This window comes from Apus apus, chromosome 4 (assembly GCF_020740795.1).
Source record: "Apus apus isolate bApuApu2 chromosome 4, bApuApu2.pri.cur, whole genome shotgun sequence".
In the NCBI taxonomy this organism is placed as follows: Eukaryota; Metazoa; Chordata; class Aves; order Apodiformes; family Apodidae; genus Apus; species Apus apus.
Genome location: NC_067285.1, coordinates 112,901,118 through 112,923,447, shown reverse-complemented (window position 1 = coordinate 112,923,447; position 22,330 = coordinate 112,901,118). Strand labels below are relative to the sequence as shown.

The 22,330-nt window shown below is 47.0% G+C and overlaps 1 protein-coding gene across 3 annotated transcripts in view; it reads left to right on the top strand.

Annotated features, from left to right (window-relative positions):
- Nucleotides 1-22,330, top strand: part of SLC4A11 (solute carrier family 4 member 11) — a 98,969-nt gene that overhangs the window by 4,460 nt on the left and 72,179 nt on the right. For all 3 annotated transcript variants that reach the window (XM_051617320.1, XM_051617319.1, XM_051617321.1), the window contains exon 2: nucleotides 9,418-9,468. In XM_051617320.1, the coding sequence (XP_051473280.1) occupies nucleotides 9,418-9,468 (51 nt within the window). The remainder of the gene's footprint in view (nucleotides 1-9,417; nucleotides 9,469-22,330) is intronic.

Genomic DNA, 22,330 nt, shown 5'->3' with positions numbered 1-22,330 from the left:
GAGGGTCCAACAGCATGAAGTCTCCCCCCTTCAAACTGGAAAAAAAAGAGGGAAATAGCCCAAATGTTCTGTCCACCAGCCAAGTCCCAATGTGTCATTGTTCCTTCACTTCTCTGCTTGTCCTGCTCACCTGCAAAATGCTGCCCAAGAAACCTGGTGGAGGAGGGAAAACAAAGACCCTGTTAACAAGCAGCTGCAGGGCTCTCAATTTACAGGGTTGCTTCCTTTTGCAGCTCACCTCTGGGAGGCACCCTTGGATATTAATTGCTCAGGTGGGCTAAATTGTGAGGAGTCAACCTTGGCCAAGCCCGCTGCTGCTGGTAAATCCACATGCATGGTTCTTTTTTTTGGGAAGGGAGGCCTCTTGTCACTGCTGGAGCCAGTGGTGTTTTATCTAGATGGTCTCGTGATGGGTGCTCTGGAGGAAGCTGGGGAAGGGGTGAAGAGGAGAACTCGGTGCAGTGAGGAATATGTTTTGAAAGCAGAGACATGTCTGGTCCCTCAGCTTGTGTGTGGGTGTGTGTTTGCCTGGGACTGAGCAGGCAGGAGGATCCTTCCTGCTTTATCCCTTCAACATGATGCTTTTTATTTTCACAGCCAGCAACTGTGAAAATGAGTTCTGGGGTTTCATTTACCAGAGTGACTGTGGCATGATTTAAGACCTCCTCACACCATCTCCCTTCAGCAGAAGAACCTCCAGCTCCTTGTGTACAATCCCTCATTTGTTACTTAGTGCCTGCTGAGCCATGAAGCTGTAAAGTTGTGTTTTCCACCTGGATTGGGATTGGCATCTCGGGGTGGTCGTGCTGTGGTGGAGGAGACTGCTCAGGTTGATCCATGGAGCAAAGCTTCCTGTCCAAGTGGCTGGTGCACCATGGGGTAGCCTGGCAGATGTCAGAGGGTTGTTGTCACTTCCTTCAAAAATCAGAAATGGACACTTCCCAGGGATGTTCAACATGCTTTAGGAAATCCAGACCTCTTAATCCCCAGAATGGGAGGCTTGGGGATATGAAACCCTTGTGGGAAGCAAAGAGGGGGTGAAAATCCTTCAGGGGTGCTTCTAGTGGGGGGCAGGGGAGGCAAGTGACACGGATGCGATTCTGTGCCAAGAAGAGGATGTTAACATACATCACTTAAAAAGTACTTTTTTGCTAACCAAGATCCTCTCCAGTGAGGATTGCTGGAGGTCTTGACTGTGTCTACAGAGAAGGAGGGCAAAGCTTGTGTCCCTGCAGGTCCAAGTCTTTTGGCTAAAGCAGCAACCTGCCAGTGGATTGGGCTACTTAAAAGCACTTTCCTTCTTGGTGTCTGCTCTGGCCAACCCTTCATCATCTTCTAAAAGCTTACCAAGGTGAGGGGTTTGGAGTAGATTTAAACTTTCCTGGGTCATGCCTGTCTTCTTCTAGACTGTTTTCCAGACCTTGAAAGTTGAGTTCTTGTAGGTGTTTGCATGCAGACAATCTGTTAAACAACCCAATTGGGTAAAGGTCTCCAACAAAAAGCCCTGCTTTATTACATAGTGCTGTCAATACCTGCTGGCATGTGGCATGAAACCTCTGGGCATGCCCCTTGTCCATCCTTCAGTGCCTGGCTGTGTTTTCCAAAGGCTTGACAGCTTCATGAGGAGGAGGAGAAGCCAAGAAGAAAAGTGGGGGCCAGCAGTGCAGAAGTTGGGTATAGACAGAGGGGAGGATGCTCTCCCTGTGAGTACAGGCTGGAGTGTCCTCAGGTTTTCACCACGACCACCAGTACCTTGTTAACTCTTTCCTCTTCAAACAGTGCTGTAGAAAGCAGTGTTGGGGAGATATTTATACATGTGATGGGCATGTGGATATGACTGGGGCAAGGAGGAACACAGCTGGTCCTTTGGGGAGCTGGACAGCTTGTCCTGGGGCTCAGCTTAGCCCTTCCCTGCAGCTACATCTCTGAGATAAGTGAAGGACAAGTTGAGGAGCGACAGGGCTCTGGTGTGGCTCATGAAAGGAGGGTTTATCCTCTTTTAGCCTCTGCCAGGGCTGATGTGGATGGATGTGTGTCTGGGCAGTGAAGGCACGTGTGGTGCTCGCAGGGGAGCAAGGCCTTAAAGCTGCAGTGAAGAAGAATCCTTGCACTGATCTTGACTCTTATCTCTTCAAAATAAAACTCCTGGGAAGGTAGCTGAGTGCTGCCATTTTCCACTTAATGACTTACAAAAGGTCCTTTTACCCCTCAGGCTTTTTCTGTTATGTTTTCCTTCACCTTTATCAATGCAAACTGGTGCTTTCTGGGGCCATGTCTCCATTTTTGGCTTGCCACAGGCAGCAGGGCTCACAGACCATAATGCTTAGGCAGGAAAGTGCCCCAGAAATAACAAGCCTGTCTTACTCATCTTACACTTCCTTGAATTACAGTGATGGGTTTTGAAACCCTGGCTTGTGTGGTTTGTTTTTTTTCCTTCTTCTGGTCACACCTCTCTAGGGGTAGAGAAGAGCAGATAAAATCTCAAGCTCTGTGTGTCACTTGTCATTGAGAACAGCAGCACAGCTTCTCATCTCCGTGCCAGTATGAGCTGTGTTTTCACCAGTGCTTCCCAGTTGAGGTATGGAGGGCAGTGGGAAGGGATCAGCTGCTTAAGGTGTAGAGAGAAATGAGAAGTGGGAACATAAAGCAAAATAGCTTTTTGCACGTTGCTGTCCATTCGTTCCTGCTGACTTGAATGGTTTGAAAGGGTTTGCAGCAAACTTCTCCACCAGGAGACCTCGCTGCTTGGTTCTTCCCTGAAAACTGCTCTCAAGTTCTAGGAGCACAGCTGTGCTTTGTGAAAGAGTCCTCCAATGTTGATATATCTGGACCTGATCAGCTAGTCAGTGCGACTTGCTCCCTGTCAAACTCTTCTCCTGTTGTTCTGTGGTGATGCAGTTTTATGTTGCAAAAGGAGTTTGAGGCTTCCTTGTCCTCCTGCTGTTCAGCTCTTGCTGCATACACAGATTTTTTTAGACTCTCAGCTGCAAGCTCCTTTCAGTCATTGCTCCACATAATTAAAAAAAGTCCTCTCCTGCAGATTTCCCTTGGGATATTATTCCTTGTGTGTGTGGTTTTTCTCTTAAGACTCTCTGGTTTTCTGCTGAGGAGGAGGAGAGGAGCAGCATCACTTGGATCTTAAGTGTGTGTGAAGCACATAAATTGTGGCTTTCCCCTTCTCCCAGATTGCAGGAACCTGGGTGTAGCTCTCTGCTGACCTGTACAACTGCAGCCTCCCTTGTCCTGTGGTGTTGATTCATGGTGGAGTGGAGAAAAAGAATGAGAAGTGAGCTCAGAGTTTAATATTAATTACAAGGTCTGGTGGAACCTTAAATAGAGTTTGCTTTGTCATCTTTGCCCAGATCTAAGTCTTGGATTAGACAATACACTTGTTCAAGCTGGACTTGGTCCCACATCTGTCTGAGGTAGTGCAACCAACTGCAATGTGGTCCATATCACATGGAGAAGCATAGAATCATAGAATGGTTTGGGTTGGAAGGGACCTTCAAGATAACCTAGTTCTAGCCCCCCTGCATGGGACCAGGTTGCTCCAAGCCCCATCCAACCTGCCCTTGAACTCTTCCAGGGATGGGGCAGCCACAGCTTCCCTGGGCAACCTGGGCCAGGGTCTCACCACCCTCACAGCGAAGGATTTCCTCCTCATGTCTAACCTAAATCTCCCCTCTTTCAGTTTGCAACCCTTCCCCCTCATCCCATCCCTCCCTGCCCTTGTCCAAAGCCCCTCCCCATGTTTCCTGGAGCCCCTTCAGGCACTGGAAGGTGCTCTCAGGTCTCCCTGGAGCCTTCTCTTCTCCAGGCTGAACACCCCAACTCTCTCAGCCTGTCTCCAGAGCAGAGCTGCTCCAACCTCTGACTGTCTTCATGGCCTCCTCTGGACTTGCTCCAAGAGCTCCATGTCCTTCCTGTGCTGAAGTCTCCAGAATTGGACACAGCACTCCAGTTGGGGTCTCACAGGTGTGGAGCAGAGAGGCAGAATCACCTCCCTCAGCCTGCTGGTCATGCTTCTTTTGATTCAGCCCAGGACACACCTGGTTTCTGAACTGCATCTGCACGTTGCTAACTCATGCTGAGCTTCTCCTTAACCAACACCCCCAGGTCCTTCTCCTCAAGGCTGTTCTCAATCCATTCTCTGCCCAACCTGTATTTGTGCTTGGAATTGCCTCAACCCCAGTGCAGTTGGCCTTGGTGTACTTTGTGAGGTTGGCATGGGCCTAACTCTCAAGCCTGTCAAGGTCCCTCTGGAAGAAGCTGGAGAAGCTGGTGCCCAACTACTTAATGGTAGTGATGGACACTTTTAGTGTTGACTGAAACACTCCTGGAAGTCTTCTTGAAGTGGCCAAAAAATTGCTTCAAGGCTAAAGCCCTGCATGCCTTCTGGAAAGTTCACTTCTTTCCAGGTAACTGGGATGGCTGTTCACTTTGTCCTGCTGAGAACTGGAAAGGGGGAGGAAACTGGGCAAATCTAAAGGCTTTTTTTCAGTTGAACAAGTGACTTACTTATTTGTTGTGACTTCTTGCTCAGAGTCTCAAGGTCTCTCTCAACTTTAAGGAACAATGCTGCATTTGCTGATGGGTTTCAGAAATGCCCTGAGAGCCTCAGAAAAGCAGTGTAGATGGAGGTGGTGGAAACTGGGATATTGGAGCACACCCTGAGTTAAAGGTGATTAAAGTACCTAATGTTTTCTGATATGTACTTAGAGTAACTAAATGCTCCAGATGAACCAGGCAGCCTGTGTTCAGAGACAACCCAAGAGCAGCCAGTATTAAAGAGCCTGGAAATGCAAAAGTACCTTCCTAGTAAGTGTTTCAAAAGTGGTGTTGTCTCAAACTCCTCTTCCATATCAAGATGCTGGAACTTAAAGACAAGTCATAGGAGCTGGAGTCTGTGGCACCACTTCTAGAAAGTTTATTAGAGAGCTGTTTTGCTTCAATATAAGGCTTGTGCTGCAGAGGGCTGTTTACATGGAAGATGCCAGCAGCAGAACATTGTAATTGAGTTACCAAAGTATCCAGAGAATGCGTTTTTATTTGTAATCCACTAATATTGCAAGGCTCAAGGGAACTTATTACTAACCTTAAAACAAGAGAGTTAAGATGGTTATTAGATCTGAGACACGTTCCCCACAGGAATTTAATAATGGAGGCTGGCACGGTAGGGTTTTGTCTGGTTTTGTTCTTCAATGCAAATGTAAAAATGGTAAGAATGTAAGAAATCAGGAAGTGTACCTGCTTCTGGGCTGATACTTCCAGTGTTTATCATTCGTTTCGTCCTGGTCCTCAGACCAGCCACCTTACACTGCAGCAAACTTGACTGTCCTTCCAGTTAAGTGGTAAACTTCATGTCCTGCCCCCTTGGTGGCTCTTGGGGTCACTGCAGGAGCTTCAAATCAAAGGGCAGTGACTCGGGGAACCTGCAGCTGTGTCCATGGGTCTAGAGAAACAGGCTTTGTTTTCCACTTTGCAGGACTTAGGTGCTTGGGCTCTTTGCTCTTACCTTGGAATTCAGTGCTCAGAAAGGGATGAGAAACTACTCCAAGCTTTTTCTGTGAAAAAGGAAGTGAAGTGGTGACACTTTTAATGCCTGTCTAATTTAGTCTCATCTAATAGACATCCCTGTAGGGGATAAGCTGGGGTGGCAGTAGGAACTTACTTGCTGGAGTAAATTAACTCTTAAAAATGAAGAGCATTGCTTGGATTGTCAAAAGAGCTACACCACATGCTTTCTGGCAGAGAATGAAAGATGGCAACTTGTTCTGCCTTTGGACAGGGGGAGCAATTAGAGAACCTGTTTGTCCTTGTAGGTGTTGGGTGACATGTCTTCAGAGTCTGGAGAGTGAGGACATGGACCTTTTAGTGAGAGATACTAGAGGCACAAGAGTGAATTTGCTGTGCTGTGTGTCTTGGCTCCACAAGACAGTGCTTTCCAGCTTTGTCTCTAGAAGCCTGACTCTATGTCTTGCTGAAATTGCATTGCTTGGATATTTTTTTTATGTTGCTGAAATATGAAAGAAAACCTGGGGGAGGAGAACTGGCAAGATGTGTTTGGTGGAACAGAGGGAAGTGGTGTGCTGCTGTGGAGAGGGGGAGCTCCCACCCTGTGGGACTAAACTGCTCCCCAGTCTGTGGGTCTCTTCCTCCAGCCTGCCAAGGCTAATGCAGGGGCTGACTTACACTTCTTAGAAGCACTTCTGCAACTTCAGGCCAACCTCTGGAGTTGTTGTAGTGTTGATCTTTCATGTATTTGATGACTCTTATTCCTGCCCAGGCTTCCCCAAGCTAAACAATTGTGTTCATTACTGTAGTTTTAGAACTGCCTCTTGGCTGAGCTATTTTTTCAAGAGCTGGAGGTGAGATGGTGAGAGGAAGGGTAGGCTGGTGCGTGTGTGTGCCTCTTTGCTAAAGAGAAGAGGACTCTGCCTTGTGTCAGTTCTGTACAACTTGAACCCATTGCTCCTGTCTTCAGCAAAACATGACTAAGGAGCCAAGACCTTGGATATTAAAACCTCATCAGCCTTGTGAAAGGAGAGGCATGTGGAGCCTCTGATACGCTGCTGTGTCTGCCCTGCTGACTGCTACTGAGCCTGCACTTAGGCACAGCCTGACTGGCCGTGTCCTTAGCTAGCAGCACAAACAGAAGCTGTGCTTGCTGGTGCTAGAAGGATGGGGGAATCATGGGGCTGATGCCTGAGGAGGAGAGATGAATCTCCCCCTAGTCTGTCTCCTTTGTTGTGCTCAATCCAGGGGTTAGGCGGATGCCACCTTCTCTAGATTGTCTGAGGTGGAGATGATGTAGCCCCCAATTTACCCTTCCTCCCTCCATTTCTGCTAATGCATTGACCTTTAAGCTAGTCCCATAGCGTGTGTCTGGACTTGTGTAAACACCTCATCACCTCTTACCTCCTGGGCAGGCTACACACCATTCCTGGTAGTGTTACAGTCTGCACGGAAGGGGCTACGTCTCTCCAAAGGCTCCAACAAGCCTGTTTTTGAAGTCTGAATCCCCTTGGTGCTATGGGACAGCATCACGTAGGGAAAAGACAAACTACCAGGGCTGGACTTGAGCCAGGACATAGTAGGGTGAATGCCTGACTTCTGTATTTTTTTTTTCTTCTTTCCCAAACGTGCCGTTGCATCTTTAATTACGAGGTTAGGACCTCTGTTTTATGACTCATCTGAAAAAAACAGCACCTCCAACATAATGGAGCATGTTGCCTAGGGGACTATCGCTCATTAGTGACTCAGAGGAACAAGTGCCACCTAATGAAATGGCACTGCCTGTTGTAATACCCCAGCCTTGCCCTTTTCATGCCTGGTCCAAGCAGCCACCAAAGAGTCCCCTGTAAAGGTGTGATGTCAAGCCCAGGCAACGCTGCAGTTAGAAGCTATTTCTACCAAAGAAAGCAACCAACTCTAAGTTCATTCGGCATTATCAACCCCTGGAAATAGGTGTGTTCAGCTAAAGCAAACAGTGTCTCATTTCACCAAGTGAAGGATGAACATGTTTCTTCAGGCTCCCTCAGAAGCAGTGATAGAGATGAGAAATTGCTGTACCATCCTGGTGGGAATGTCAGTTCCTTGGGTACTTCCCTGTCTGCCTGGGCATGTTTTGTTTGTTTCTCTGAAATACGTAAATGCAATCACTACACAATAAGAGCCTCTTTAAAAACTTTCCTTTGATCATTAGCATGCTAATCAGTCTGGATGGATCTTCTCCTTCCCTTCCAGGTGGAGGGAAACAATTGACTCGTGTAATGGGTGCCCCTTGGCCACGGTGCAGTTGTTCCTCCAACCCATTGTTCTGGGATGAACTTGGAACATTGTGTTTCTCTCTTGGACCAGACACTTGAATTGCCCTCAGGTTTTTCGTGGTGTCTTTTTGTTTGTTTGTTTTTTTTTTTTAATGGTCATCAGGGTGTTCCTGCAGGAACCTGTGCAGCCAAATGCTGTCTGCATTGAAAGGTCTGAGCCACACTGGGCTGTGACAAGTGTTGGGGCTGGAAGGTGCTGCCGTCAGCGGTGTGACTTGTATCCGTCTGGAGCACAAAGGCTCCCAGTGGGCCAGGATGAATTATGATGCTTGAAAACATGGCACACTGTAAAGGGAAAGGGAAGAAAAAAAAAAAAAACACCAACAAACCCACACACAACCTGTAAGCCAAAAGTTATGGGGTAGAGAAAGGGTCTTTGGGAAATCGTCTCATACCTCAAACGAAAAGCAGGAAGCCTAATCTGTAGAACAATAAAGCAGGCAAAACCTCTTTCCTTGTTGGCCCAAATTCATCCCAGGCTTGCGTAGGTAATGTTTGATTAGCCTAATGAAGTGGGGATAGACAGAGCAAATCTATTCCTCTTTCTGATTGCGTTTTGGCTGGGAAGAAGCCTATAAAGAGGCAGCATCTCCGAGCAGCTTTTTAAGGGACTGCTTGGGTGACTTGCTCGAGGCTTGAAATAAAGAGCTCTGTTGGCTCACCATGAGATGGGGCATGCACCTGTACAGGAAAGCTGGTGCTTCAAGCCTACACAGTCTGAGCTGTCAAATACTGTTAGGATTGAAATCAGCCAGGCTGGGTTTGGGTACCAGACCTGGATACCTGAAAGCAGGTGCTCTGATGCTGTTTGAATATCTCTTTTCATGGTAGATAGCCAATTTGCCAGCAGTTAATTAGAGAACTGAGTCACTAACAAAGTATGTTCCATAATGAACTGTGGGGACTTGGTCCTGGTGCTGCTGTGTGTGTGGGTTTGCTCTTGGTCACGGTCATTTCCAATTTGTGGCTTCCTCAGGAGACCCTGTTGGTGCAGATGGTGTTTGATGCAGGACCCCAGCTCAGGAAGCAGGCTAAGGAAGGCTACCATGTTCTGGTGCTTATCTTCAAGTGCCAAGCACTGTTTTGGGATATCCTAATGATTAGAAGCAGCAGAATAGGATGTGAAGTCCTGCTCTCATCCAAACTGGGGACTTTATTTCTGAAATTAAACTGGGGTGTATCCAAGCGTAAGATAAAACTCAGACTTCATTATGGCCTGTACTGTTTTTATAAAAGCCTTGTAGATGCTTAGTTGGTGTTAATTTTGGACGCACTTCTTCAGGTTTGATAGGTCACTGAGATGATTAGGCTTGTCCTGACCTTTAGTCTTACTGTTCTGTGGTCCCAGCTCAGGATGTCTGAGACTACTTAACTTTTTTTCAAGCAGTGACTGTCTAGGATATTCTGCTAAACACTCAAGTCCACAAACAAACAAAATTTGAAAGTTGCTACATTCAGGTAAATCTGACTCCTGCAGTATTTTGGGGCTGACTTTCTGCTGTAATCCAGGCTTAATAGTGATCTTAACAGTAAGGTAACATTCAACATCTTGATGATTCTTACGTTTCCTTTTTCTCTGTCATTTTAGAGTCTCCACCAGCAGCGATGTCACGAAATGGATACTTCTTTGAAGAGAGTGGCAAGTATTGTTTAACTTTATCCCCTTACTGGAGGGAGAGCTGAGCTACAGGACTAGCTGAGAACTTGGAACAGGCAATACAAAAAACCTATTTAGCCAAAGCAGCATGTGAAGACAGCCTTGCATGGTGGTTGTGTAATCTTGTACTGGAAGCAGAATCTGCGTTTTTCAATCCTGTAGATGTTCTAGATATTCAAAGCAGTAAATAATCATCTCCACGTTGTCATCGCTGACTATTCTGGGTGGCTCCTTGTTTTTCAAGTTCTTTCATGATGTTTTCCTGTAACACGGGCTGGCAGGTGTAGTTGCTTGTCTTTTTCTGGAGTGGAGATGGTGTGTAGGTGTCAGATCCCTTTGGAGACACCCTGCCAAGAGCATCAGGCAAATGTTGGATGGCTCTGGTAACTGCATCTTCTAGTGCAAAATGCTCTCTACAGTTTTTCTTTGAAGCAAGATTAAGTTGTGGCATTTGGAAACTTGTATCATCTGCCTCAACGAGGGTGGCTGAGTTCTCAGATATTGTGCTGAAAAAGGGCCAAAATATCATACAACCAAAGTCAAAGTGCAGTCTAGTCCCAACTTCTCTACTGGTTTTGAAGAAACAGCATCTGGGAGGCGTTGCTAAGAAGAGAACATTTTGAGAGTTGAGCTCAAAATCAGCCTCTTTATGATGTAGTCTTTAAGGGTCTAGGGCTTCTTGCCCTTGGGAAGTGTTTGGAGTGCTCAAGACTTCCAACTGGTGAGAGCAGAAGACTTAAATGCTCAAGTTATTTAGGCCTGTAGAGGCTTGTAGCTGTCACAGAGCTCATCTTTCTTGTTCCAGGGGGCCAAGTCTTAGGTTAACATCTGGGAAGGGGAAGCTGAATGTGTGCCAGATGTCAGCTGCAGTGGATCCAGCATTGCTCTTGACAACACTTCCTTTGGCCCTGGCTTGCTTGCCTTTGCTGGAAGCGTTATATGAAGCAAATTTCTAGGAGTGAAAGGATAAAACTGGAAGCAAGTACACTTACCTTGAGTAAGAGGTCTTTTCTGAAGGCTGGATTGAGATGCAAAAGGGCAGAAATTAATGCCTGACCTCAGGGAGGTTTTATTCCTGTGGTATTGGCAAGTTGCCTGGAGGGCATGAGGTGTGGGTAGTCCTGCTCCTTACCTTACCTGGCTTGCTTGTGGCCTTGGGCTTTGGTTGCTGTCTTTCTTGAGGGCTAGGAATATAAGAGGGTAGTCCAGGTTGGAACCTGGTGAGATGACTAAGCCTCTGGGTGAGAGCAGTGTAAGGGCCTGGGGAGAAATGCTGCTGGTCTTGAAGGAAGGACAAAGGTGGGCTGTCTTCTGGAGCTCCCTATTTTATGCCAAACCCTCCTGCCACAGAGAACACATGGGCAGCTGTCTGTCCTAGGCTCTTAAGTGGAAAGGCTCTAGAAAAGCCCTTTCAGGACACAGTGTCCTCCTCAAACTGTCCAAACAAAAAAAAAAAAGGCAGCTCTCTGGGTGTTTTTAGAGCAGGCTTTTGCAGTTGGTGGCATTGCCTGGACAAAGCTCTCCTAGGAGATATGCACCTTGGTGCCACGGCAGTGAGCATTTATTTCTGCCCTATTTGGGTTATTGTTCAGCTTCCTCATTTGTCTTAAGGAGATGCTACCTTAGAGCTACTGTTAAGGACTTGATGAGACTGTGTGTGCTTCTTTCCTGGTGTACCCTCTGCATGGTTTGGGGGAAGGAGGGGAGGTTGCTTGCAAGTTTCTCTTCAGCCTGCATATGCAGTATTGAGTGCTCTGGTAATTATGATAGAAAATACAGTGGGTTTCTCAGTTATTTCATGCTCAAATCTGCTGTCCTTCTTGTTCCTCATTACAAACTGACCTTTTACAGGAGTTCAGTTGCTGCTGAGGGATGAGTCACCTTCTACTGCCTGGTTTAACTGAAGGTTCATGTGTTTTCTGCACAGAACATACGGGCAGCACATCTTGTGTGAATGTTCACATCCCTCTGCCAGGCAGTGCTTTCAGTTCCATGCACTCAGATTCTTGAAGGTTTACCCAAAAAACTGAATCGGGGCTAGAGGAAACTGCAGACCAAGAAGTTACCTTTTCACATAGTTTCAAAACTGCTTGTTTTGAAACAGAGCTACGTAATCATTGAGCTGTTTCTCTTGGCACCACTTGTTTGGATCCGTCAGTTCGTTACAGAGACCAAGAGATGCTCCTGCTCCATCCTTAAAATCCCCTAAATTGGGGGGAGCAAAATCCAACCACACAGACTCTCTTGTTGGTTTCCCTTAACACTTACATTTCCCCCCTTTCTCAGGAGAGAAACATCTTTTGATACTATTGCTCTTTGCAGTTGAGCTTTTCCCTTATCTCCTCCTGAGATCTTGCACATACATATGGTTTTCTGTATCCTTAGTAATTAGGATGGTTTTGTTTCTGACCATATCTGGGGGCTCTGCTCATGGCCTGTGTCTGTCTTTTGCCAGCTGACTTTTTTTTTTCTTACCCATGTTGCATTCTCAATAGTAGCTGCAGCAAAGTTAAAACTGAAAAAGCTGAGACTTGGGTTTGAGTTTAAATCGTTGCAGTGAGAGTAGCTTTGGCTGCAGCACCAAAGCAGTGCTTTGTAAGGATCTCCTGGATATTTCATGTTGATACAAACCTCCTGGATATTCAATAATTGGTAGCTCTATTAATTACTGAGGAGCTGAATCATAGAATCCTAGAATCATAGAATCCTAGGGGTTGGAAGGGACCTCGAAAGATCATCTAGTCCAACCCCCCCCCCCAAAAAAAAAAAAAGCCCAAGAAGGATTTCTAGTGAATGGATGTTAATATATGACTAGTCTGGAAGCTCAAAGGGTTGTTATTGTCCAATCCATGCACCAACCTATTTGATAATGTCCCAGATTTTTAGCCAGTTAGGAAGTAAATCAAAGGAGCACATGTCACTACTCCTGGAGGTATTTAAAATGTGTAGATGTGGTGCTGAGGGACATGATCTAGTGGTGGACTTGGCAGTGCTGTGTTAATGGTTGGACTTGATGATCTTAAAGGTCTTTTCCATCCAAAACAATTCTGTTTACCTACAAGTTCTGGTTTCCAGCATACTGTGATTTTCCCCTGTTGCTGGAAAAATCACAGAATTGTCAGGGTTGGAGGGGAGCTCTAGAGATCATCCAGTCCAACCCCCCTGCCCAGGGCTCTGTCACCCTCACCCTAAAGAAGTTTCTCCCCATACTTCCATGGCACTTCCCATGTTCCAGCTTGTGCCCCTTGCCCCTCGTCCTGTCCCTGGGCACTGCTGAGCAGAGTCTGGCTCCATCCTCCTGCACCCACCCTGAGACACTTGCAGGCACTGATAAGGTCTGTCCTCAGCCTTCTCCTCTCCAGGCTGAACAGTCCCAGCTCCCTCAGCCTTTCCTCATCAGGGAGATGCTCCAACCCCCCAGTCAGCTTTGTTGCCCTCCCCTGGACTCCCTCCAGCAGTTCCTGTCTCTCTTGAACTGGGGGGCCCAGAACTGGTCCCAGTTCTCCAGCTGTGGCCTCACCAGGGCAGAGCAGAGGGGGAAAATAACCTGCTGGCCACACTCTTCCTTATGCACCCCAGGATTCTGCACCAGGGCACACTGCTGGCTCATGGATAGTTTGCTGTCTGCCAGGACTCCCACATCTTTCTCCTTGGAACTGCTTTCCAGAAAGTCCATCCCTAACTGGTAGGTTAGAATTTGTCTGAAAGCCATTTTTCTGGCCTATAATGCATTGCAGAATGTAAATGCATAGAATACAAACTAGGGGGGGAGGGAAAATAGGTTTAGTAGCTTCCTCTGTAGAGACAACATTAAGAGGAAGAAATAAGGAAATGAGTTGGTCCCTTCCCATGTAGAGGTTTCTGATGGAGAGTGTGGTGGCAGCAGGCATGATGGCAGCTGTTGGTTACGTTCTGCTTTCAACCCATGTAAATTGTCATTTTTAATAGCTGACCTCTGAGACAGCTCACTGATGAAAATCCATGGGTTTACTCATTCTTTGAAGTCTGTGGAACAAGCCTGTTGCACAAGCAAATGAAGGAAATCTGGCATAGCCCAGTTGTGTTTGGTGTCCTCCTGCCCACCCCGTGAGCAGCCTGTGGTTCAGTCACTTGAATCTTCAGTGAGGTGGTTTTGTCAGATGAGTTTTCTTCCTGGCTAATTTAAGTGACTAATGAGATGATTGTGTAGACCCAATCCAAACCTAAAGATTATTGGAATCCCCATGAAATGCAGCTCAGCCATCAATGTTCAGAGTAACTACTTATCAAGCCCCACATTGTCTCTTGGCTCTCAGCCCTCTGCACCCTCCTTGGTGGCAGTGGGAGAGTGCCCAGTGCCTGCTCCAAGGGGATTAGTGATTAAATTCCACCAATGGATGATGAGGTTTTTAATTGACCCAAGAGCTTTCCCTGATAAGACACAAACCAGGAGACTTTCTAGTTCCTCTTGCAAAATCCAAAGGAAGAAATCCCAGTGTAATGCTGGGGATATCTGAATTCTTGCATTGTTTTAAAGCTGGCCCAACAGATATTGCAGCATAATTTTTTTTGTCTGTCAAAGCAAATCCCTCTGCTTGGTCTCCTCTGACTTATTAATTGGTTTTGCTGGCATGAGAAATTGCAGTTGTGTTGAAGGGCCCCAAGGCCCTAGTCTGGTTTGGGATTTTTGGATATATTTTATCTGCTTGTTTTTGTTTTTTTTCAGTTTGCTGTTCCATTTGGCATGTGTGCTGTGGGTTCTTTCTTTATTGTTTCTTCTTTTGCTCTTAAATTTATCTTCATCTTTGTCTTGGAATTGTTTGCCCAACTAGGAGATTAATCTTAAATGTCTTTCTGCAACAAATCCTTTCACAATGGGTTTCCCTCAATGAGCTGCCTAGTTTACCAGCAGGAGATTCCCTACCTGTGGAGAGCCCAAGGGGATGGCTTTCAAATCCCTTGCAGCTTTTTGAGAACTGTCTATCAGGAGGTTTATAATCAAATGAACACTCCTGATTTTCTGTGGGTTCTGGTAGAGAACTGAGATTCCACGTGTTGCTGCGTTTTGTAAAAACAACAACAACAACAAAATAAAAACAAAGCCCCACTGAATTACTTGGATTATTCACAATATTTCCTAGAAATCTGGCTGCAAAATACAATACTGGAATGAATTCAAAAGTGCCTGGGTGTTGGGTCTGTTTTGTAGCAGATCAGATCTTTCAGTTCTGTTATGAATTATTACTGAAGTGGCAGAGCGAACTTGGTTTCCATCTGGCTCTTCATGACAAAAGATTGGCTTGGAGTAGGGTTGGAAACGTGAGTCTGAAGTTCTGGCTGGCCAGTAGTGGAGGGATCTGTTACTTAAAGGATGCAGGTCTGGCTGTGGTAACTCCCCTGCTAGATATTTTCCATGTCCTCTTTTACAAGGGGAGGTTTTGGTTTGATCTCTCTGGTCTTGAAGCACTCTGAAAGGTCTCCATTGACATCTCCAAGTGACCAATACTCCAAAAGGCTGCAAACCCATCATCTAATGGGCTCCCAGTGATTGCTCAAAAGCCAAGAAGCTTCAGCCAACACTTTCTCACCTCTTCTGCCCCTTAAGGTGTTGTTCAGCCTGGAGAAGAGAAGGCTCCAGGGAGACCTTAGAGCACCTTCCAGTGCCTGAAGGGGCTCCAGGAAAGCTGGGGAGGGGCTTGGGACAAGGGCAGGGAGGGATGGGACAAGGGGGAATGGATTAAAACTGGAGGAAGGGAGTTTTAAGTTGGATATTGGGAAGAAATTCTTTGCTGTGAGGGTGGTGAGACCCTGGCCCAGGTTGCCCAGGGAAGCTGTGGCTGCCCCATCCCTGGCAGTGTTGAAGGGCAGGTTGGATGGGGCTTGGAGCAGCCTGGGCTGGTGGGAGGTGTCCCTGCCCGTGCAGGGGGTTGGAACTGAATGATCTTTCAGGTCCCTTCCCACCCAAACCCTTCTATGGCACTATTCTATGATTAAGCTATGTATGAAGGAGCTGAGATTGGAGGGCCCTTCTCTAAATCCCATCTTGATGACCCAGAGAAGTCATTAATCTGCCTGTGCCTACCCAAAATATTTGGCTTAATAAATGAGGTCTTCTAACAAAAGCATGGGAGAGAAACCCTGGATCCCTCTTGGCCAAATAGATGTGAGCAGCAAACCTTCAGCAGTCCAGCAGTGCAGTCTGTAGACAACCCCTACCCCCGAAGTTGTCTTCTCCTGGGTTGGCATGAACCATGTCCACATGGCTGCCTACCACACGATGGGTAAACCTCCTTAAAACCAAAATAGTGATCCTTCCCTGGGAACCTCTCGACTGTGAACCAAAGGAAAAGCTTAAAATTCTAGCAGGCATCCAGCTGTATGCAGAACTGCTTTTATTTAATCACCATGGCTTAAATTTTTAATTTTGTGGGAGACAGCTTTGCAAAGTGTGACTTGATAGCAGCTTTGGGAGGGTATTGCTCTGTGGCTACAGCACTGCATTTGTTCTTGTCTGAAATGGAGTAATTTGTTAGGAAGGGAGGATTTTTTCACAATTGGTTTTCTCTCTTTTGTTTTGAAGCAAGAAGTAGTCCCTTAGCTTTGAAATTTAACCTCAGCAGGAACATGGAGGATTTAGGCCAATATTCATAGAATTCTACAATGGTTTGGTTTGGAAGGGACCTTCAAGATCCTCTAGATCCAACCCCCCTGCATGGGCAGGGACACCTCCCACCAGCCCAGGCTGCTCCAAGCCCCATCCAACCTGCCCTTCAACACTGCCAGGGATGGGGCAGCCACAGCTTCTCTGGGCAACCTGGGCCAGGGTCTCACCACCCTCACGGTGAAGATTTTCTTCTAAATATTTAATCTAAACTTCCCCTCTTCCAGCATAAAACTATTCTCCTCATCCTTTCACTCCCTGCCCTTGCCCCAGGTCCCTCCCCAGCTTTCCTGGAGCCCCTTCAGGCACTGGAAGGTGCTCTAAGGTCTCCCTGGAGCCTTCTCTTCTCCAGGCTGAACACCCCAACTCTCCCAGCCTGTCTCCAGAGCAGAGCTGCTCCAGCTCTGGGATCATCTTCATGGCCTCCTCTGGACTCATTCCAGGAGCTCCATGTTCTTCTTATGTTGGGGGGACCAGAATTGGACAAAATACTCAAATGAGAGCCAAGTAAAGGGGGAGAATCACTTCCCTGGCGCTGTTAGACACTTCTTTTGATTAGTTTCTTTTTTCTTTTGGTTTTCTGAAAAATGAGATCTATTTTGGTGAAGAGGTGATGATGCTGAAATCAGCATGTGAGAAGTGACCAGAAGCTTGCCTTGGTTTAGTGTGAGAGTGGGATGCTTTAAACCTTTTTTCTATCATACTGTGCAGATTGGAGAACAGGTAACACTTCACCAAGTTCTTAGTCTCTCCTGGATCCTTCAGTTGTGTTATCCCTGTCAATATTAACTAACTGTAGGTTATCTAACCTTTGGAGGCAACAAGAGTGTGTGTTTCTGTGCAGCATGTAAAGGTCAGAAGGGAGGTGGAGGCTCAGTTCATAATGGAGTTTCCTTCTGCTCCCAGTGTTGGGAATTTGGTTGTTTTCTGAAGTTTTCCTGAGGCTCTGCAGGCCTGCAGTACTCCAGGGACAAAGCAAGTCCTCTGACAGCTTAAAGCTCAGGCTGATCAGCTCAGGTTAATGAAAACTTTTTTGAGATTTAGTGTCTATTGTTGGTTAGAGCCTGTTGAAAATCCATGAGTGGAAAAAATTGGATGAAGCTGACTCTTTTAATGCCAGGATCATGATTATTGTTTAGGTAGATAAAGAGATTAAATCTCTGACTTCCTTAACACTATTTTGTCACAGAGCACTGGGATCCTCATAGAACCAGACCTGCTTTTAGGTGCCCATGTCCCAGCTGATGCCCCCTGGCCTTTAAAAGCTATTGAATGTGTATAATTATTATTGTTTCTGCTGCCCTTCTGTACTTAACCTGTAATTCTTCTGAGAAAGTGGATGCAAAATAGCTCCCAGGCTCTTCCAAAATAAGGACTTGCAGAATCCTTCACTTGCCTGGCTGCAGCAGAACTGGGCTGTTTGGCTATGTGAGGTTTAGGGCTTGAAATGCTAAGAGTGGGATCAGCTGCTGGAATTCAGTTCTGAACAGATCAGGATCAGTAACAGAAATACTTAAAGCAGTGATGTTAGAAGGAAAACTTTTTGCTTTTCCCAGGGTGAAATATCTAAGGCTGCTGGATCTAGCAGGGGCACAGTGCATACTGTTGCTCCTCTGTTCTGCTGAGGTTGACCACAAAAGCTGTTGTGCAAAACCAGTAACAAGGACTGCCCTGCAATTTGCTGCCTTCTGTGCCTAAAAACTCCTTTGAGAAATCTGAGATGGCTCTTAGTGTGGCTGGCTGATAGTGGTGGACTGCAAATCCTGTGAGCACAAAAGAACTCTTGAATGTCACTTTAGCTTTCTGGAGAGATTTCATCTACCATCTACCATCATTTCTGGAAGCTGGAGCTTGGATTTGGCTGAGGGAATAGGCATTGCTGTGCAAACAGGTGCTACTGATGAGAACATTTGCCCGGATTTAGTGTAGATTACCTTGGAAGTTGAGGGTAACTCAGTGGTTTCTGAAAACCTGCTTGGAATATTCAGGGTGTTAATGTAGCATATGTGGTCCTTCAGAAATAAAGCCAGCAATTCTTGCAGAGACTTGGCAGGTGTCGAGATATTTAGAGAAGCTTTGAGCTTGACTTTCCTATTTTGTCCTGCTAATCTAGGTACCATGGATGTGTGCCTTAATCTCATCCGTGGAGCTTCTGCTAAAACAACAGCAGCACTATGTCTGCCTAAACAAAATCTTGGTGGAACATGCACATGTCCAGAGCTGTGTAACACGTGGGTAATGCCAGAAGGAAAAATGTCCAATCGACACCCCAAAGCTCTTTCTTGGGTGTTTTGTCTGGCTTGGTCTGCAATGAAGTGTGGACAGATGGACTTCACTTCTAACCTTCGGGTCAAAGTGCATACTTGCAAATGTTGATTAAAAACACCACAGGATCATAGAACAGTTTTGGTTGGAAGGGACATCATCAACTAGATCGGGTTGCTCAGATCACTGTCCAACCTGACCTGGAATGTTGCCGGGGCTGAGACATCTACCCCATCTCTGAGCAACCTGGGCCAGGATTTTACCATCTCCATTGTAAGAAATGTCTTCCTTATATCTAGTCTGAATCTCCCCTCTTACTAGGATTAAAACCATCAGCCCTTGTCCTGTCCCTGCTAAAAAGTCTGTCCCCATCTTTCTTAAAAGCTCCCTTTAAGTACTGAAAGGCCAAAATAAGGTCTCCCTGGAGCCTTCTCTTCTCCAGGCTGAACACCCCAGCTCTCTCAGCCTGTCTCCAGAGCAGAGCTGCTCCAGCCCTGGAATCAATTTTGTGGCCTCCTCTGGACCTGCTCCAACAGCTCCGTGTCTTTCTGGTGCTGAGCACTCCAGAGCTGGACACAGTACTGGGTCTCCTGTGAGGCACACCAGGAGATTATGCTGAGGCTGTCTCTGGCATGAGTCTCAAACTGGGAAGTGAGATGATACTATTAGTGATACAGCCACTTTGCTCCCAGGGAATTGAGTTTGATAATTAAGATGCTGGCTTTCTTGGAGAAGTCTGCAGCCCCTGGGCTGTGAGTGCTGCTCCCGTGGAGCAATTATGCTTTTCTAGGGAGCATACATGATGTGGCTGAAGTTGTGCTTCCTGCTTACTCCTACTCTGATGGTTTTATTACTCCAGCTGCTGCTGCCAGGGGAGGGAGAGGTAATGTCACCTCTGATTGCTGCAGTTCTCTGCTTTTCCCAACACAGCCCTGGGCTCTTAAAAATCAGCTCAGAAGCAAAATAGCTGCAGGGCAAGCACCTTGTCAGGGTTGTGAGAGAGTTTGTAGCAGCAGGACCAGGGAGATGAAGTGGATCTGGGGAGGTGATTAGAGTAAAGAGAGAAGGCTGGGGATGGCTATTTAAGTGTTAGAGCAAGGCAGGCTTGGGCCAGGCATGCATTACAGGGGCAGGGGTGATGCTTTAGAGAGGAATAGCTAGAGAAATTGCATTTTTAATACCTTTTATTTCCCAGCACCTGCATAAAATGGGCTTCTTTTCCTGTTGCATGGGGTGGGTTGAGGAGGTACAGAAAGACTTAGGGTCAAGGTGTCTGCTACTTAGGACTGCAGAGGGTGAGTTGGTTTTGTTCCTGCAGCACTGAAGGGTTGTGCCTGCTGTCTTTGGCCTTGTGCACTTTTTATGCCTTTTCTCTTTGCCATGAGATCAGTACTGATGTGTCACCTGAGGGGCATTGTCCTGGCCTGCAAGGTGTTCTTTAAGGTGAAGGAGGGCAGCTCCTTCTGAGCTTCTCATCCAACCTTAATTCAGTTCCTGACTCTGGCCTCCTACTCAGCAAAATCTCCTTTTCTCTAGTGCTTTTAGACCGTATTTCAGGTTGAAGTGGCACTTCCTGTGCTCAGAGGTCTGACTCACCCTGTCATGTAGCTCAGGGAGCTTCAGCATATGCTGCCTTCCTAGAATGTGGTGGAGGTTGGAGGGGCATTATTTTGGAGATCTTAAACACTTCCCCAGCCACTTTGAGGCAGCATGCAAAGGTGTCTAACCCTCCCTTCCACCTCCCTGAAGCAACTGCTCATGGCACAGGCTCTAAAGTGTTACTGAGACTGTGCTGCCACATGGAAACCTGATTGATATTTACACAAATTGTGCAGTGGCCGTGCTGGATCCTGCTCTGAACTTCTGCAAAACACCCACCAAACTTTCAGAGGAGGTGAACAGCTTCTGCTGTGACTTGTGGCATCTGCTGCCATTCAAGCAGCAAGGATGACACTTGGGGATCATCAGTTGATAAGAGGGGGAAACAGCTGCCAGAGCTGGAGGCAGTGTTTAACAGTGCTCAGGAGGAAGGGAAGGTGCATCTGCTGTGCACACAGCTCATCTTCTTACCTCGAGGTGACCCTGCATTTGACAGGCATAAGTTGCTTTGTTTTGAAATGCCTGGCAGACTAAATCGGCTGAAGGGGCTTCAAAACAGGAGTGGTTTGAAGCCTTGAGGTGGTTTAGTGACAAAGCAGACACCTGCTCGGGAGTGTAGTTCCTGCACAGCCCAGGTTTGGGATTATTTGCAAGCCGAGAGTTTTGTCCGTCCCTTGCCCAAGGGACATGAGGCTGGGCTGCCTTTTGTTCTGCTCTTTCCTCCCCCTAAAGAGGGAGGAACAGAGGATGCTTCCCTTGCCAGAGTCCTCGCTGACCTCTGCCCAACCCTCTGATCTTACTCCACCCTTGCCCTTCTTCCAGCTCCTGTGCTGCTTTTCTCTCCAGCCCTCTCTGCCTCCAGGGCTGCTGCCCTCTTATCAAGCCAGTTTCCGTGGACTTGGAAGTGAATTAATACTCTTGCTTGCTTAGTTTTTACCCATCTGTGTCTTAATTGCATTAGGGCAGTGGGGAAGAACTCAAACACGTTCTGAGCTGTGTCTTCAAACCATGTTGCCCCCATCTGATCCACTGATTGGGAAGGGTGAAAAAGAGCAGATCTGTTGTGGCAGCTTCCCTTGGGCTGCCATCCTGGATATGGCTGAAATGGAAAAGCCAGGATCATGGATTTGAGCCTTCCCCAGGCACATTTTTCCTTTGCTGCCCAAAGCTCCCCTGGCACCGGGGGTGCTGTCAGCACTGGTGAGTGCTCTGCTTTGCTGAGGAGAGGTTATGGTGTCCATCATGCATTCTGGAGGAACCAAAACCCCAAGCTTGGCACTTTGATTGGGATGAAGATACTTGCATGAGGTTTCACAGTATGTCTGATGCCAGCAGGCACCCTACCTGCCTGTTGTCCACCCCTCCAAGAAGCAGGCTGTCCCTCAATCCCAGTGATCAGCCACCCTGCTGCAGATGTTTCATACCTGGTCATGCCCCCAGTGCTGTGATGCTTTGGGTCCTGCACTCAGGTGTTTCTGTGCTCTTCTCAATTCACTTCTTTCTGGCTGCTTTGGGCAAGTTTCCATTGTGCAGGGATGGAAACAGCTGCCTAAACTCCAGCAGAGGATGGCACCCTTGGTGTGTTTTGCTGGCTCTCTTGGCAGGCTGGATGGGGACAGCAGCAACCTGGATGCTTTCTGAAGCCCCTGCAGCCCCCCTGGGGAGATGTGGAGCTCCTGTCAGCTCAGTGCCCACAGCAGGAAGCTCTGCAGCCCCTCTCCTGCCTTGCTGAGTTCCTGTTTGTGGTCTCTGTGTTAGGGACTTGTTCTTTGCAGTGGTGAGCTGCGGGCTCCAGATCCCCTCGAGACCCTGTGTGGGGCTTTCAGCTGCCTCCACCTCTACGTTTGCTTATTTGAGGCTTTAAAAATAGTCATCAATATTTTAGCTTCCATTCAAGCTTCCTCCTTGCACCTCACCCTTTTCATTTTGCTGTAGTGCCTAAAGCAAGCAAATGAAATCTATCCCTCCCTACTTCAAATTAGGCACGAAAGACCTGTCAGAAGATGGGTAGAAGCTGCTTGAATAATATTGGTAATGTAAAAATTGACGTTGTATAATGTTCCTAATTCTCCTAATTAAACATGATACACGAGCACGCCACAAGAGTCCTCCAGCTGCTTTGTAATAAAATGTTGCCATGAACCAGCCTGATGTTGAACCAGGCTAGGTTAAACTCTAACGAAAGCCTTGTGAAAGGCTAAGGAGTCGCCCGCTGTAATGAAGAAACTTGTCTTGCTTTCTGGGCGCTGCTTCCTCCTGTGACCTGCTCCTCTGTCCCACGGGGAGCTGCAGGTCTGTCCCTCAGCATCAGGTGTCTGCTTGGAAACCTGCCTTGTTCTT